The sequence below is a fragment of the Micromys minutus genome, assembly GCF_963924665.1.
Source record: "Micromys minutus genome assembly, chromosome: 2".
Lineage (NCBI taxonomy): Eukaryota > Metazoa > Chordata > Mammalia > Rodentia > Muridae > Micromys > Micromys minutus.
In genome coordinates, this window is record NC_137971.1 from 63,435,151 (window position 1) to 63,452,737 (window position 17,587).

A 17,587-nucleotide genomic window follows, 5' to 3' on the forward strand; every position below is an offset into this window, starting at 1 on the left:
CCAGCTGGGGCCCTTTAGGAGCAGCCTGGCCAAAGACTTCCATGTCTGTAGCTCCAAGGAATGGTATGTGCTAGTCTATGACCTGGATTAAATTTTAGGTGGGGCTGCTGAGAGCTGCCTAGCACTAAAGGGCAGAGCTAAGCCACTCTCAGGGAGTCCCAGCTGCTCAGGGTACCCTGACTCAACTCCATCCATTTTTGGTCAAAGGCCACTAGAAAGCATGGGCAGTCCTCTCCTTCTTTTCAGGAAATGCTCACTGCCTTTTCTCGGTCTGTTACCATGGTGAAACTACCTACTTCTGCATTGCCCAGAGGTCAGCCTCTGGCTCAGCCTCTGCTCTGCAGAAGCAGCTACTAAACTGGCTTGGCTACACGGTCCACTCCATCATAGACAGAGGGGCTTCGGCCCTGTCGATCCTCCCCTGGGCTCTGTCAAAGACTTGAAGGACCAGACTCTGTTGTCCATGTTCTCAGAGTACAGGCTGCAGTGACAGATGTGGGGACCCCAAAAGGCATGGGTTGGATGACAGGAGCCCTACATGGATTGTCACACAGGCAGAAGGATGGTTCACAGGGACTCATTATCCCTCAATTTGGCTTTTGTCACTTCTAATGTGATTTGTCCAGGAAGGCAGAGATCAGGACCAGAGCCTCTCAGGTTTCTCAAGGAGAGCAGAATACCCAAACCCAGGCTGGGTGGTGTGGGACACAGGGAGCTGTGGGGTACAGGGAGCCATGGGACATGCTCTGTCTAGTGTCAGAGCCTATGGGAAAATGGATCCAGACTACTTCTTGCCTCAAATACCACAAAGAAAGAAACCCATACTTTATGTAAATGTTTTTGAAATTGTAAATGCTGGTCAATAATTAGATTTAACATGAACCTTGATAAACATTGTGGGCCAGGAAATAATTCCTGGTGCATCCTGGGTAGTGTCCCCTTGGCCCCAGTGGTGTTCCCTCTAGGGAGTCATGAGGTCTCCCCGAGGATATCCTATGGTCACATTCTGTTTCTGGTTCACACTGATTCAGGGATGGGGTGGGCAAAAGGCCAGAGTGGGGAGGTGCTGATGGGTCTCTTTAGGTGGTTCGGACTTTTTCCTAAGTGTTGTTGGGTTTCCCAACCGTATGTGAGCAAGTACATGTGTGTTCACATAGACTTTAGGCATAAGCATACCTACATGTGTGTATACACACATTGCTTACACAGAATCTGGTCCTGACACTAGAAGGGCAATAGTCTGTATGTGCAGTGGGGCCTGACACTGTTTTTCTCTGGACACATTTCCCCAGTGACTCATCTGCTGTGTCAGAAGGACGCAGGCAGAAGCTTATGGTCCCATTTGGGGAAGTTCTTTCCATACCCTATGGGACTCTACACCAATGTGCAACAGACAGTACCCCTCTAATGAGGGACATTCTACAGGTCTAGGGGGTCCCAGTGGGGAGGCAGAGTTAAAGGAGGAAGAGGAAGAGAAAGAGGACAGACAGGAAGCACAGTGAGCAACTATGCTCTGAGGAGAGACAACCGTCCCCGGAGGACTGCGCTGGAGAACTTTCTGGGATTTAGTCCATAAAGCTTCCCTGGCCAGAGGCCTGTGATAAACATTCCAAGTAGCCCAGTCAGAGTGAGCACACACAGGTCGACTGTTTTGTTTCCCTGGCACGAAGCTGTGAGTGTATCTTCACCCTACATTTTCTTCTATGACGCTAAACTCATGAACACATAGGTTTGGTAAATAAATGAGACTCACTGCTCCCTCCTGTCATCTACAATCGCAGGACCGAAGGAACTGCTCTTATTTTACAAACTGTTAGGGAAGAGAAAAAAGCCCACCAGTGATTATAAAGAATCATCCACTTGATGACGTATCCCAACACTGGTGCTGTGTATGAAGCAACCTGATGAAGCACACACCTCTCTCCTTGGTCCTGGAGAGCTGCCATGCTAGGTGGGCCTCTCCATTCTGTGTCCTGGCTGCTTGCCATTCTATCCTTTGGACTGGCCCAGGTTGCATGGTTTTTTTTTCCCACTCTGCTGTTCCCTGTACTCCTACTTCTGGACTTAAGAAGAAGCTATATTCCTAGTGATGTGTCTGCCGGTGTGTATATTTCTTTGTGTATTTGTACCACATGTGTGCAGGTGCCAGAAGAGGGTGTCTGATCTCCCAGAGCTGAAGTTTCAGTCAGTTGTGAAGGGCCATGTGGGTTCTCTGGAAGAGCAACAAGTGCTCTTAACCACTGAGCCCTCTCTCCAGCCTCTAGCCTGTGCAACTTTGGTCTCACCAGGGTTTCTGTATGGCATCTTCTAAAAGTGGACCTTTGTGTCTATGTGCTCATTATCAAACAAGGGTAGAAATATCCAGATGGCCTCCCAAAGCTGGGGTTTACGAGGGAGACACTTTCAGGTAAAAGCGCAATAACATTTTAACCCGATTTTCTCTGATACCTAGAGAGAGTTTGGAACCTTTGCTGGATGATTAAAATGGAATCAATTAGAGACCTTGATTTTGCCTGGTTGTGTTTGACATCCCCTGATAGCGTCAGCTGTCAACTTGACACACCCTGGAATTACTGAGGTTTGCCTTGCTCAGATGGACCCATGCTCATGTTGGTGGCGTATTTTATTATTGGCTGATGTAGGAGGCCCCACATCATTGGAGGTGGCACCATCTCTACGTCAGGATCTTGGGCTGTATGAGAAAACTACGTGAGCAGGAGCCAGTGAGCGAGCCACTTTGCAGTGCTCCTCCGTGCTTTCTGCTTCAGTTCCTGTTTGTGCTCCTGCCCTGACTTCCCGTCATGGTGGACCATGACAGAGATATGTAAGCCAAGTGAGCCCTTGCCTCACTGGTGCTAGGGTCAGAGTGTTCATCATGGCCGCAGCAAAAGCAAACCTAAACATCATCCATTTTCCTACTGTGCTCTTTCACACGTTACAATTAAAGATTATTCCTGTACATATTATGGATAATAACACTTCCTCACAACTTTTTTAAACATATTTATAATGAATTCTTTGTCTAAGAAAATATATCATGATGAATATTGAATTCATTTTGGCCAGAGATGAAAAGAAACCATTTCCTGTTTTTCTGGCACATTCTGGCAATGTGCTAACTCTCAAGAGATACTTTGTGATTTTTTTTCAGGGGCCAGATCTTTTAAGGAGCACTTGCTCCCCCCACTACCCACCAAGTTGCAGGACAAAGGAGCAGTCATGTAACTTGAGACCTCCATAGCTCCAGATAGTGTAACCAGAGCTAGTGTGCTGAGGCCTGGAGGAGACCTAACCAGAGCAAGTTTCACACTTACTTCTGTTCTGGGTGCTTAGGTCATGTGACAGTCTTCTCTTTCCGAAAGCAACACTTCCTGCCCACAGCTATGTTATGAACCAATATATTTGCTCTCAAATGAACTTGGAAAGCCCTAGACTTGGATGGTAATGCCACCGTGTGGGAGACTCAGGTATCACCTGTGGGGCTGTCACAGGACTTCGACAGATCCTACCTCTCCCATGGGGAGAGAGATGCTCTGTCCCCGGGGCTTCAAGATGTTCACTAGGATGTACAGGCAGCTTTGCAGGCAGGTATCCCTAAGTAGCCAGATGATGAGTGTTTTTGTGAGGGATATGGGTTGAGAAACTTCAGTGAATGTTTTTGAATGTCACTGTCCTTGGGGCAGGTCTTCAATGTTCTGCGACACAGGACATGATGACCTGCTCGTGGAAAGCCATGTACAGAGAGGCCTGCACTGCAGAGTCTGGCTTTGTTTTGTTTGTTTGCTTGTTTTCTGTGGTTGTGAGTGTCAGAGAAAGGAGAAAGGACAATGCAGCCAGAGTGTTATCTCAGGTGTTCGATTTCATGGCAGGGCTGTGCTTCTTCCCTCCCCTTAGGGACACCACTGTGCCTATAGGAAATTAATCTATGGTTTGGAAACCCTGTAAAGCCCTCGAGTGAGGTGAAACTTGAACCCATGACCCACTGGGAGTGCACCAACTTTCACTGACTTCTAAGAAGCTTTTCTATAAGGATACTGATAATTTGAGTCTTCCTTGAGCTTTGCAATGGCTGATACCAAACATGTTGCTCAATTTCATGTGTAAACTTGATTAGGTCATGGCTTCAAAAACATTTTGCGACCACCATCGGAGGGGATTTTTGAATGAGGCTAACACTAGAATCTATACGTTGAATAAAGCAGATGCCTCCCCCCCCCCCCCCGCGTGGTAGGCCTTATCAGGAATGGAGCAAGTGTGTAGGAAGGGAAGGATGGGAATGTGGTAGGTGCAAAGATAGGGGCCAGCCTCTGTGATTGCAGGTTCGTTCTGACTTGGCCACTAAGACATGCTGCAGAGAATCCCTGCCAGCTCCTTAGGGAGCATCCCCGACCTCACTCATCTGCCCTGAGCCTAGCTCTCTCAGTGTGCAGCATAACCCACAAAAATCGCAAAGAAGGAGTTTAGGGATCGAAGCAACAGAACTGGCTATGGTAGACTGGCGGGATGACTGGCTGGCGCTTGCTCCCTGTGGAGCACAGCGAAAACCGATGCCGAGGATGGTCCAGCCTGCTTGTCCCCGTAATGCTCACTGCATCTGTGCCTCATGCGTCAGGGCAGAGAGGGACAGAGGGCACAGAGGAGGCACAAAGTGTGTGCTTCCAGGTTACCCAGCTAAAAATGAGCTGAAACAAGATTTGAACCCAGGCAGTGAGTCGAGAAGACCCATTCTTGTTTGGTTGGCTGTTTCCCCCCCCTTTCTACACCCTCCTCCTCACTTCGGCTTCACATAATATCCATTCATTTAATTGAGATGAAAGTTACATGTAAGACGAACTTGTTTTTGATGTATGGTGAGTATCTTGCCAGGGTTAGGCAGCTCTGACTATGAAGCACCTTTAGAGTAGTTCTTGTCTCCGGTAAGATGCCTCCTGTCTTTATCCTCAGCCCTGGAAACCGCCTACTACTCTCCCTGGCCATGCTTTTCAGATACCGTAGTCTACACCATGGGGTTTCTATGTCCACCTTCCATCAGTGGGAATGTCTCTGAAGTTTCTCCTTGATGTCACATGGGCACCAGTATGCTTTTTCTTCTTCCTTAATATTTAAACTACAAGGTGAGGGGACAGACTAAGAGTAATCCCCATCCCTGCCCTGGGGTGTATCTGTCCTAACTTTCAACCTTATCTTCTGGGAGCCATAACTCATCCAAGAGTGCTCCTCCTTCACTTAGAAAAATAACAACTGTTCTTTTAAAAGAGGAAACCTCACCACAGACCGATATTACAGAATATTAACAAATGACAAAACAAAACAATACATCCATGTTACATGACTATTTGCTCCAGATTCTCATGAAAGGAAGGCAGGGAGCTCACATAACACAAATCTAGAAGACTCATAAGGCCCTGAAGTTTTCCAAGCCAGAGACAAATTGCTTGGGGTGTGTTGGGGTGGAGGAACTCTTAAGGGGAGCTGCCTACAGGTTGCACAGGAGACTGTGATGATAAAGCTTTCGTGAGTTGTCACCCAGGCTGGGCTTTCCCAGTGAAGCGGCTGCCTCTGAGTCACCCGTGCTTCTGTAAGTAACCCCAAAACTTCCTGGTTCACCAAGCTAGACACAGACACAGTCATTTCTTGGGTCTATGGTGGGTGCCCTCTATTGAGTAATTAAGTGTTTTCTCATATCTCCTCAGGAAAGTTACACAAAAAACCTTCAAGCCAATATTTATGTTTGCTTAACTCCTGGTCAGTGTTTGGTCACAGTTGCTCCTGACAGTCTGACTTTCAGAATGTATTGTTGAGTTAATCAATTGTGTGTGTGTGTGTGTGTGAGAGAGAGAGAGAGAGAGAGAGAGAGAGAGAGAGAGAGAGAGAGAGAGAGAGAGAGAGAGAAAGAGAGAGAGAGAGAGACCACATATGACACAATGTACTGGTAGAAATCAAAGAACAACCTGCAGGAGTCAGTTCTCTCCTTTCTACTGTTTGGATCCCAGGGATCAAACTCAGGTTATTGGGCCTGACAGCCAGCACTTAGTCATTTGGATGGCCCTCTTCACACTTTCTCACTCCTCCTTTCACCAAGGTGATCCTTACCCAGACCCCAACAGGTGGAACAGCCTTCTTGAACACACTTAGATGGTTCTGGTTCTGGCTATATACTAGTGCCCTTGTTGGCACATGGGAAAAGCCACTGAGCATCTTTCCCAGCAGTCTTAGGTGCTTGGTGGGAGGTAGCAGTTTGTGAGGTGGCAGGGTCAGCTGGGCACAGATTAGGGGTCCTTACCTGCAGTTGTACTGGTCCAGTTGCTCTCTGTTGGGGTGGTGTCGTTGCCCTGGCCAGCTCTGGCAAGTGACAAGCTAAAACTTGCCAGCAGGAGTGGACAGAAGGGCTCCATGGCACACCTGTAAAGAGAGAAGGACCTGCTCAGAATCTTCCCAAATAGAAGGCCCTGGACATGACTGCCACTCGGTAGGGAGAAGAAGAAATAAGAGAGAGGCTCATTGTAGGTTTTCAGGAAACCAAGAACTTTCTCCATACTATGGTGGTAGCCACTGTCCTCTGCAGGTCCAGCCCAAGGACCCAAGGCTTACAGCTCCTATTGCTGTGGATGAACGAGAACGGAGTGGGATCAGACCCCAGCTTTATCCATACTGCCAGCCGAGAGGTATCTGCATGAGTCACCCCAGATACCACATCCCCCAATACCAACTGTTCATCTGCCTCCCTTACACAACCATTCTCTGGCCAAATTGTGTCTATGGTGACTGGTATCTTGGGCAAGATGACAGTGCCTTCTTGTGTGATTTTTAGGCCCCTCTCACTAGGGCAGCCAAATCCATTCCTCCCACACCCATCTCAGGAGCTCCTGACTAAGCAGCCTTGAGGCTGGCTTCAGGGTCCTTCTCTACCTTCGTCCATCCTGTGGCAACATATTCTTCCAGCCCACTTCAGTAGCTCTTTGCTGGCCTTGCCTCTAACTTCCTACTATCTACAGCCTCAGAAGAGAGCTAAGTGTTTACCAAGTTGAATGGATGCAGGGGACAGACTGATTGGCAAGGGGTTTAGCACAGAAAGAGCTCTTTCATACTAAGAACCCACTACCCTGTGGTGTAGAAAACCTTGCCTGAGGTTTTCTCCTGACTAATGGAGGCAGGCAACGGCACCTTCCCAGTGCAGATATGTGGTCCCTGTCCACGGACCCTTATCCACAGCCAGCCCAGGGGCTCTGTCCCATCCCTACTGAGAAAAATGTTGCTACCCAAAGCCTCCAAGAAGAGTGTGAATGGACCAGACCTCAGAACCGAGACCAGTAGATAGATGCCCAGCACTCACGCTGTTCCAGTAGGGAGAACTGATGGTTGTAACTACTGAAGACATGGAAGGACCAGGGCAATCCCAGGGTTTCTCAGTAGGCAGCACATGAAGGGGAACCCAAGTACATTATAACAATAACCTCATAGAAATTACTCTTCTCTTCCTAGTTCCCAAATGCACATTATAGATTTATAAGTAACAGACACAAACAGCTCTGTGCTTTGTGCTCCCGCTCTAGCTGGGCACTTGCATGGGTGCCGTGTACACATTAACCCCTCAAGGGCTGAGACCACTGGCTCCCGGAGGGTGAGAGACTGATTGAGTCAGACTGCAGGATTATAAAGCCCATGTTGGAAAGCAGGACTGATGGGGACACACATCCTCAGCGGGATCCATGCTGCCCAGGCTGTCATTTGACAGGCAGCTTCACACATACTGCCACACTGCCTTTCCTCTTTCCAGTCTGTTACCGAACACTGCCACAGTATTTTGCATACACTAGAGGAAACCGCGGGGGCATCGGCTGGGAATCATTAATTGGCTTAATCCAACTCCAGAGATGCAGAAGTCCTGAACATAGTGATTTATCCCAAGCATTAATAATTTTCCCCACCAAGCAATCAATGATCCAAGAGAAGGCTAGGCCAGCACCCTTGGGAGGACGAAGCCTTCCCTCATGTGTGTGGATGGCTGTCTGCAAGTACTCAGAGCTGCACTTCCTGACGGGACCAGTAGAGGGAGATAAACTGCAGACATCAAAACCTGTCCAGCCATCTGGCGCCTCCTTATTATTCCACTTGTATTCTAAGGCTAGTAACAACTTGTCGGAGGCTCCCTGGCCATCCCCTCTCAAAAACTTGCGCAGACTACTTAGTAAGCACAGGCACGGATCTGTGCAGAAAGAATGTGTGAAAGAGGAATTAAATTTATGCCGAACTCCAAGGATTGTCGCTGAGTAGTATCTCCTGCGTGCCTGCCAAGTGCTACGCACAGGCGGCCCAGGGAGCTTGTGCAGATCTGCAGAGCTGGGATGAACAAAGCCTTCTCTTCCCAGAAAAGCACACTTTATTTTTACTCTACTCAAAAATCCACCCATCTCTCAATATGACTATAAAACTAGCATTCTTACTCCACTGAATACTATTCCAGTACTCCCCCACAAGGTTAAACAAGACTGCTAAGATGTGGACACACAAAGCTGAGTCAAGTCCCATCCATGAGCACGGAAGCTCCCGGAGATGGAAGGGCAGTTCAAGGGCAGAGTCCCAGCAGCCCCCTGAGAAACTGTGGGGGTGATGCTGCCACTATGGAATGGAGGCAGTGACCACACAACCAGGCTGTAGGTCATTGCTCCCCAGAAATGAAGCGCACAGCCAGGACCTTCAGCAGGCGGGATGACACCAAAGCCTGAAGGAAGCCATCTTTGTTTCAGCCCACAGGAGCTCTGCTTCCTAGGGAGACCTGAAGAGCAAGAGTGGGAAGTCTGGGGCTGACCCAGACTTTGAGAAGACCATGCTATGATGCCTTAGCCCATGACTTGTTCTCTCTGGATCACTTTCTACTAATAGCCCAGACGACTAAAATCACATGGGGGCTCAATATCAGATATCAGAAATCTACACACCTGGAAAGTGATGGATTATCTATGACAACGTGCGAAGACTGCCATGTCTCTCTCAGCTTCCTGGGGCGACCATCTCTACACCAAAGGAGTATGAACATAGACATGGATCTCATTCTTAGGACCACTACCCATTTCCAGGCTCCTTCACTTTGGCTCACACATCATCCATGGGTCTCAGTGAGGCAGGACAGCGAAGGTTCTGGAGGGAGGCTAAATTTGATCTATGACAAATCCCACAGTGGGAGTGTTCTTAGGAGGATTAGTGTTTCACTCTCACCTGTAGCACAGGTGACTTACACCCATGGGTGCCAGTCACTAAGGCTGGCCACCCTGCACCCATGGCTGCAGTTCAATCCAGGAAGTCCAGAGGTAGGAAGGAAGGCACCAGCACTTCGACCTAATGGCTGGTGACGCCAGCTACTCTTGGAGCACAGCAGAGTTCCCAGGCTTGGTCCTTCCTGCCTTTGCTACACCTTATAGGATCTCAAACGGGATCTCTGAGGGCTTAGTCGTCTGTGTGTAATGCACATAAATACAGTGACCTGGGAAGCCATAGGAGGGTGTTAGATCCCTCGGAACTGGAGTTGCAAACTATTGTGATCCCTTTCCCTTAACCCCATGTGGATGCCGGAAAGCAAACTTGGGTCCCCTGCAGAAGGAGTGTGTGTTCTTAACCACAGAGACATCTCCCCAGCCCCCAAGTATCCTTTTTTTCTATATAACTTTTTTCTGTAAACTCAAGACAAGGTGACCCACCTAGCAAGATAATTGTTTTTAATGTTCCAGGAAAAAGAAAAAAAAAAAAAAACTCAGATGAAACAATGTCTTTCCACAACAAAAGAAACAAAGCCCAGAAGGCCTTCCCTAACTTTTAAGTGTGAATGTGTGAATATACTTAAAGGATAAAAGATTCAAACAATTGTGTGGCATATATATATATATATATATATATATATATATTCATTAAAATCTGCAGAAACAGCATGTTTCAGGTGTATCTGAATGACCTTGCCTCTTTGAAGATGGCTTTGCTTATTAAGAAGAAAAGATGCTCACAGGGAGTCCTCAGCTCAGTGGGTAAAGGGTGGAACTTAATGGCACTTGAACAAAGGGAATTGAATGTCTAAATGCAAACATGGAAACATCTTTAAAAAGATTTGGCAAAGGGGTCCTCACATTAAGATAACAGCAAAAGCAGAAGGGGCAGGCAGGGAAGAGGGGAGAGGAGAGACTTGGTGGTGGGTGTCCCAGCCCATCTGTAAGTCACCTGGTGCATATCCTCATGGTCTGCGCAGGGAACTGGCTGTCTAGATTGGTAAGAGCTGACCTACGGGAGACAGAGTCATCCTGGGCAGGAGAAGATGCACAAAAAAGGATGGCAATCAGCTACTGGCCACTGGAAGGAGGGAATAAGAGGGGGAAAAGATGGAGAGAGGGTCGAAAGGAGGGAAGAGAGGAGGAGACAGAGAAGAAGGAAGAGAGAGAGGGGGAGGAGGAAGAAACAGATGCAGAGGACTAATATCCGACCCAGCTTACCAGGAAGGACTGTGAACCTGAGCCTGCTAGGAACAATTTCAATCCCCTACGTAGTGTGTGCTAATTTGCATAATTCCAATTATTCACCGAGCCCTCTTGAAGAGGAGTAAGAAGTGAAGAGGCTCTTATGCAGGAACTCATTCTTTCCTCCAGGAGACAGGACAGCGTGACAATCATGGCTCACACCCAGCAGCACATTCTCGTACCTGGACTCATTTCATCAACAAGCAGCAAGTGTCTGGTCCAGTCTGGCCAGGCACTGGTTTAGAGAACAGGAGGCTAGCGCCACCCCCTCTCAACAGGTAAGCTGTTGGGGGGAAAACCCCAAACTTTCTAACCTGAGAATCCAGGAAGATCCTGAAAACCTACAAGTGGCAAGTGCATGAAGAGTACCTAAGACTCATGGATGGGGGTCACAGAGCAGTGAATGGGGGTCACAGAACAGTAAATGGGGGTCATAGAACAGTGAATGGGGGTCATAGAACAGTGAATGAGGGTCACATAGAACAGTGAATGGGGGTCACAGAACAGTGAATGGGGGTCACATAAAACAGTGAATGGGGGTCACAGAACAGTGAATGGGGGTCAGAGAGCAGTGAATGAGGGTCACAACAGTGAATGGGGGTCACATAAAACAGTGAATGGGGGTCACAGAACAGAGAATGGGGGTCACAGAACAGTGAATGGGGGTCACAGAACAGTGAATGGGGGTCATAGAACAGTGAATGAGGGTCACATAGAATAGTGAATGGGGGTCACAGAACAGTGAATGGGGGTCATAGAACAGTGAATGAGGGTCACATAGAATAGTGAATGGGGGTCACAGAACAGTGAATGGGGGTCACAGAACAGAGAATGGGGGTCACAGAACAGTGAATGGGGGTCACAGAACAGTGAATGGGGGTCATAGAACAGTGAATGAGGGTCACATAGAATAGTGAATGGGGGTCACAGAATAGTGAATGGGGTCACAGAACGGTGAATGGGGTCACAGAACAGTGAATGGGGTCACAGACAGTGAATGGGGGTCACATAGAACAGCAAATGAGAGTCATATAAATTAGTGGCTGGAGGCTGGTTAGATCAGTGAATGGGGCCTCAGTCAATTCCTCACTCTTTAAAAGTTACAGAGAGGCCTTTTGATTTTACTAAGCTCAGTTTTTTTTACTAGTGAGTAGTTATTGATGATTAAGGAAAAAAGAAACCTCAATATCCACAGATTTAAAAATGAGAGATAACCAATAGGACCCTGCCCTCAGCACTCTCTCGGTCTCTCTTCCTCTCGCAATCAGAAAAGCCCATGGCACTGACGGAAGGCACTGGCCGTCATGTAAAGGAAATCCGAACAGAGATGCCCGCGCTCGCTCACTGGCAAAGGAGCTCTCATTACGCTCTGTGCTAGTCAGCCCTCAAAGGCTGTGACAAGACACCCGAGGAAAAACGACCTAGGGGGAGCTTCACCCCAAACACCCCACCAGGTTTTGAACCCATCAGGATTGATTAATCAACCAATGAGAGCCCTTATGACTCTCTGTGGCCCATGGGTTTGGACGAAGACCTTCATCAGTGTTTGGAAGTGTATGTCGTGTTTAAGCCACAATGGTTTTCACTCTCACCGCCAGTGTGTCTTCAGTATTAGTAAGCATGTCCAGATGTGCACATACCTGTGAAGTTGTGTCAACACGAGGAGGTGTGGCTCTACAGTGAAGGCCCTCTTGCCTCAGTCCATTTCTGTTTCCCCAGTCCCTTGCTCACTTGGCTATCCTGAGAAGCCACCTCACTGTCTCCTGCACTGGCATCCTATGCCTCCCGGGCTCCTCAACAGCCACTATGGATGCCTGCTTTTCATAGCAGCCCTCCACACTAGGCAGATCACCCTGACTTGATCACTCATGGCAGCTGTCCATCTGTCTTTCGGCCCTTGCCCCCAGCTCCCTGTCAGATCCTCTCTGCACGTGAACGTGTGGTTCTGTGAGTCAGAGCCACCTCGTGGTCTTGTATTACCCACACAGGTGGTTGGAGGAAAAAGAAAGGCTGAGTCTCAACAGCACCAGTAAAAGTGTTAGGGGTGCTGTCCGAAGATAGGGAAGCAGGTATCTGTAGCTGGGGAGCCAGTGTGTTCAGAGGGAGCAAGACAAACACATGCTGTTCCTTCAGACCACTGGCGCTCATGCTCAGACAGCTCCTTCTCTGAACCTAAACTGTGGGAGTCCCAAGAACATAGGCCCCAAGCTAAGCTGTGGGGTTCTGCTTTGGGGGACAAGAAGACATGGGAGGGAGTTCTATTTTTCACAAAGCCTGCAGGCAGCCTGGCCTCGCTCCATTTCCTCTCTGGTCACATCCTATGTCCTGTTCATGAAGCACCTTTTGGGGAACAGGTGTGCCAGCTGCACCTGGAGTCTTGGGAAGGACAGCCGTGCAATGAGACCCGTGTTTTGGGAGCCCTCCAGGGATTCATACAGACACTTTCAATGGAAGAGTCAGGAAAAGATCACTTTCTCCCCCTCATGACTTTTATTTGACTTTATCTAGACAATAAATCAACTAGTGATATCCTTCGATCAAGACCCATAAATAAACCAACACTTCCATTACTGCTTCCAGGGGAACTCGCAAGCATTTTGATAGACTAATGTTCTCCATGCTGAAATCAGCTTCTGCCATCTCAGGATAATTGCCTCAGCAAATGTGACAATCACTTTGGCACTCAGCTCTACCAGTGTCCAGTAACTGAATGTGTGTGCCAGGCCAGAAGGGGGTGTCTGCTTCCCTTGGAGCTGGAGTTGTAGGAGCCCAACGGGAGTGCTGGGAACCAAACTCAGGTCCTCTGCAAGAGCAAGATCTCTTAACCACTCTCTCCCTTTCCTTTCCTTTTCCTTTCCTTTCTCTTCTTTCCTTTTTTCCTCTCCTGTCTTCATGCATGGACTTCCTAAAGGCCAGCAAGAGCCTCTAATTACATATAGAATGACGTCTGTCATCACCTCGCCTCCTGCCTAGTTCATCTGTCAGATCCACTACCCTAGGGAATGGTTGTCATCAGCAGAGGTTTCAGCCAACCCTACTCAGCTTCCAGAAGTAGCAAGAACCATCCACATGAACAGAGACACAGAATATGGATCCCGGTTGGGTCAATGAGACCTGTTTTAACTGGACCACAAGACAAGAGATTTAAGTGGCACAGATGACAGGAATGTGACCTACAGCTAGAGGCTGCTGCACAGACACCATCGATTTACCTGCCTGCTGCAAAACTCTGTGGGAAGAAAGCACAGGAAGCAGCATGGTGATTCCCACTCAATTGAGGCCAAGAGGACACAGGCTGGGGAATTTAGGTTTGCACCCTCATCCAGGCCCCAATGGGCTGGCCCATGCCCTCCATAGCCACTAGGAGTAGAAAGTTCTAGAAAGCATATGCAGGAACTATAGTCTAGAGGTGAAGGGATGAATATTATTTCCTGTGACTGTGAAATGAGCAGCTTATCCAAGTGCCCAGGGAAACAGTCAGTGTCCTTGATGGGTGTTTGGGGGACAAGAGAGACATGCTTTTGTTAAAATCCATCCAACCTTTGGCTTGAAGTTTACCCTTATTATGTAATACCATCCCTTGCAGAGAGATGCTTTCAGAACACAGTGAAGAACTGGGCATGTAGCTCAGTTGACAGAATGCTGGCAGCATCCACGAGACCCTGGCTATCGTCTCCAGCATGAGACAGAAGTTCGGTGAGGTCACATGCACACCTGTAACCCAGGCACTCCAGAGATGGAGGCAGGAGGGTCAGCAGTTCAAGGTCATTCTTGGCTATGTAGTACATTCAGTGTCCCAAGGCAGTTCGAGTTACAAGAAACCCCATCTCAAAACAAAACAAACAAACAATCCACAAAAAACCAAAGAGACCAAAGCCAGTGTCTGTCTTCCTTCTAGTCAGCAGCTTCCAATTGGTAGCTTCTATACTATGATGCATTCTCAGTCATAGATAGGCACCCTGACACCCTCGATCTCAGGTAGGGAAACAGCTCTCTGTGTGTCTTGAGGGGATTGAGGGGTCAGGCAGAAAGGATGCTATACAAATGCTGCTGGTATGAATACATTGCTGTAATTCTATCTTGCCTCGCTGGTGGACTGCACTAACCTTTAGTGGAAACTGTCACATGTTTCCTGACCTCTTTTGTTAAGAAAGGGTTTGGTACAAAGGAATGATGCTCATCTAAGCAAATGTACAGTAATCTCATGCCTACAGATTCACTGACCACCAACTATATGCTACTCAGAGAGTGTGGTCGTCTAAGCAGTAGAAAAAGACCTGGGTTTTCTTTCCCATGAAATGGGGGAGGAGTGGTAGGGTGAGGTAGCAGCTCTGGATCCTCTACCCTTCTCCAGGAGCATTCAGGCTGGGCTGGAAAGAGGCTGCCCAGATCAGCCCAGGACTTGGGCAGGTTGGGCCTCCACAACATCCCATGCATCACAGAAGCTGTGCGTGTTCAATGCTCACACAACTGGATGTGCCAGAGAAAGTCTGAGTTATAATCGGGGACATCATGTTTCCAGCTGCAACTTGGAATCAGATTTTTGTCACCAAATAACCAGAGGAGCAGTTATAAATAATTCATGCACGTTGTTTGGCTCAATTAACATTGCTCACGTGGCAGAGGGAGTCCTTTGAAGTCAGTTCTTTCTTGAGGGACAATGACACACCCCCACTGGACCAAGGCATGTTTCTGCCCTAATTAGATATTTACACAGGAGACCCGAGTGAGGAGGCTGGATTTATTTTTAATAAAAGAAGATTAAAACGCGTGCATTCGCAGAAAATTAAGGGAGACCAAACTGAATTAAAATTCTCCCACAACTTGGCATGGTGAGGCTCTGAAAATGAGACACCTCGCTTGAAACCATGAAGGGATGTTGCTTGTGATCAGAAAATAAAAATTAGGCTTTCCTTCTCCTCAGCTCCCTTTCCCAATGTCCTATGGGAATTCCAGCGAGGGTACCATGTGCCCTCCGCCTTCAGAAAGCCATTGTAAGCCCAGCCTGCACATCCACCTGTAGAGCGGCAGCTGGAGGCTGTAAGTAAAGAGGCAGAGAGGGGTGATATGTCAAGATATGGAGTGAAGATGGATCACTTTGGGTTACACAGTGATTTGGGTCACACCCAAGTTCCTCAAAGAAGGCTAGGGCTCTAGGCTTCATGTGCACGGACGTACTTTCCAATCCTCCAAATCAATCTAAAATCTTAAAAACTCACGTAAGAACCTCTCACGGTGGCTCCACACATAGATGTTACCATCCAATGCAGAAACAGACTCATCCACAGAAAGCGGGAACCCAGGTGTTTCCAATAGTTTTGTTCATTAAAAAAAACCAAAAAACAAAAATATGAGAACTAGTGCATTTGAGTATCAGGAAGGAAGGGGTTAAAGCTACTCTAAGAATTAAGTGTGTTGAAAAGAAAAACAAATGTAACCATCTCCTCTTGCTCAGGGTTGAGCTCAGAGAGGATCCTGAGAAAGGACAGAGTGAGCAGTTCCCCAGACTTGCCTTTCCAGCATCATCATCAGCTCCTGCCTCAGAAGCATCCTACCCACTGCCTCTTAGCAGCTTTGAGTCTGTGCTTGAGACCAACCACAACAGTTCCTCCTGATTCTTCTTCATCTGTCTATCCTATGCCCTTCCTGCAGCCCCCACCGCAGACCAGGGCACTTTTATTTCTAGTACTAAATTACCACCAATTCACCACCTTCCTGCCTGGGACACAGTGCACAGAGGGAACATGTGTTCCCCATGGTCTTCTTACTCCCGAGGTGACCACAACCCAGAGAAACCATAACTTATCTGGCCCAAGTCATATCTAGAGAGTGAAAGAGGGAGGGGCAAATTCTAGTCCAATCCAAGTCAGCTTGTGGTAGCTTCATCCATCCATCCATCCATCCATCCATCCATCCATCCCTCCCTCCATCCATCATCCATCCATCCATCCATCCATCCATCCCTCCCTCCATCCATCATCCATCCATCCATCCAACCATCCATCCATCCCTCCCTCCATCCATCATCCATCCATCCATCCATCCATCCATCCATCCCTCCATCCCTCCATCCATCATCCATCCATCCATCCATCCATCCATCCATGCGTTCACCCACCCATTCATTCATATGCAGTCACTCAACTACTTAGTGGCACCCACTGACTGTGTCTAAAGTTGGACAAAATAAAGGAAGTCGCTCAGCCCCCTTTACAGTTCAGGTTATTGAGCAAGGCACCTCAGATTGTATGGCAGATAAACAACAGAAACTCCTCAGAGTTTTAGGGTTTCCAAATCCCAGATAAAGCAGTCAGCAGATTCAGTGTCTACAGAGAATCAACTTCCTGGCTCTGCCTCCTAATTCTGATTTCTGTCAAACTCCTTTCTGCCCGTGGTTCATAGTCCTGCTCATACAGAGGATTCATGGGCTGGGTGTGTCACTCAGTAGTAGATCATTTGTCTCATAGGTGCAAGAACCCAGGTTTAATCTCCATCATCATAAAAAAATGCAAAACCAAAGAAACACCCATGGAATTCCCTCTTATTATCACAACAGGTCCCCTAATGGCTGTCCTTCCTATGATTTGTACAAACTGAATTCTGCAGGACAGCTTTGCGCTCCTGGTCATAGTGATTAGGATTTCGGGGAGGAACGTCCTTTTGCCTCCCTGGGCCCCAGAGCATCATCATAGGGCTGCATATTCTGAGCAAGAGCAATCTTGAGAATGAGAGTGGGGGTGGTGCAGTGTGAGTACGTTAGTTCCAGGGTTACTTTTCATTTTATTGACGCTCTGTTGGCAAACTACAATCAGCACCATATAATTATAGAAAATTATAACAGCAGCACGGCAGAGAACCCAAAAGCTACCCCTTGAGAATATTAATAAGTAGACACTCTCCTCTTTAGTAGAAAATGCACAGCAATTTCATAAAATGGCTGGCTTCCACACTGGGGAAGTATCACGGAGCTCATGTATTTTTAAAGAAATGCTGATTTTAGTATGACCAGGAGATAGGAATAAGGATTGTTCTTTATCTGCCCAGGATGTGTTTGTTCATTGGTTCAACAGGTGTTTTCCATATCATGG

General features: G+C 47.8%; 1 protein-coding gene across 1 annotated transcript in view; it reads right to left on the bottom strand.

Moving 5' to 3' along the window:
- PTPRE (protein tyrosine phosphatase receptor type E) overlaps positions 1-17,587 on the bottom strand; it is an 81,333-nt gene that overhangs the window by 34,749 nt on the left and 28,997 nt on the right. The window contains exon 2 of the mRNA XM_080912745.1: positions 6,284-6,402. Coding sequence (XP_080768871.1) covers positions 6,284-6,402 — 119 coding nt within the window. The remainder of the gene's footprint in view (positions 1-6,283; positions 6,403-17,587) is intronic.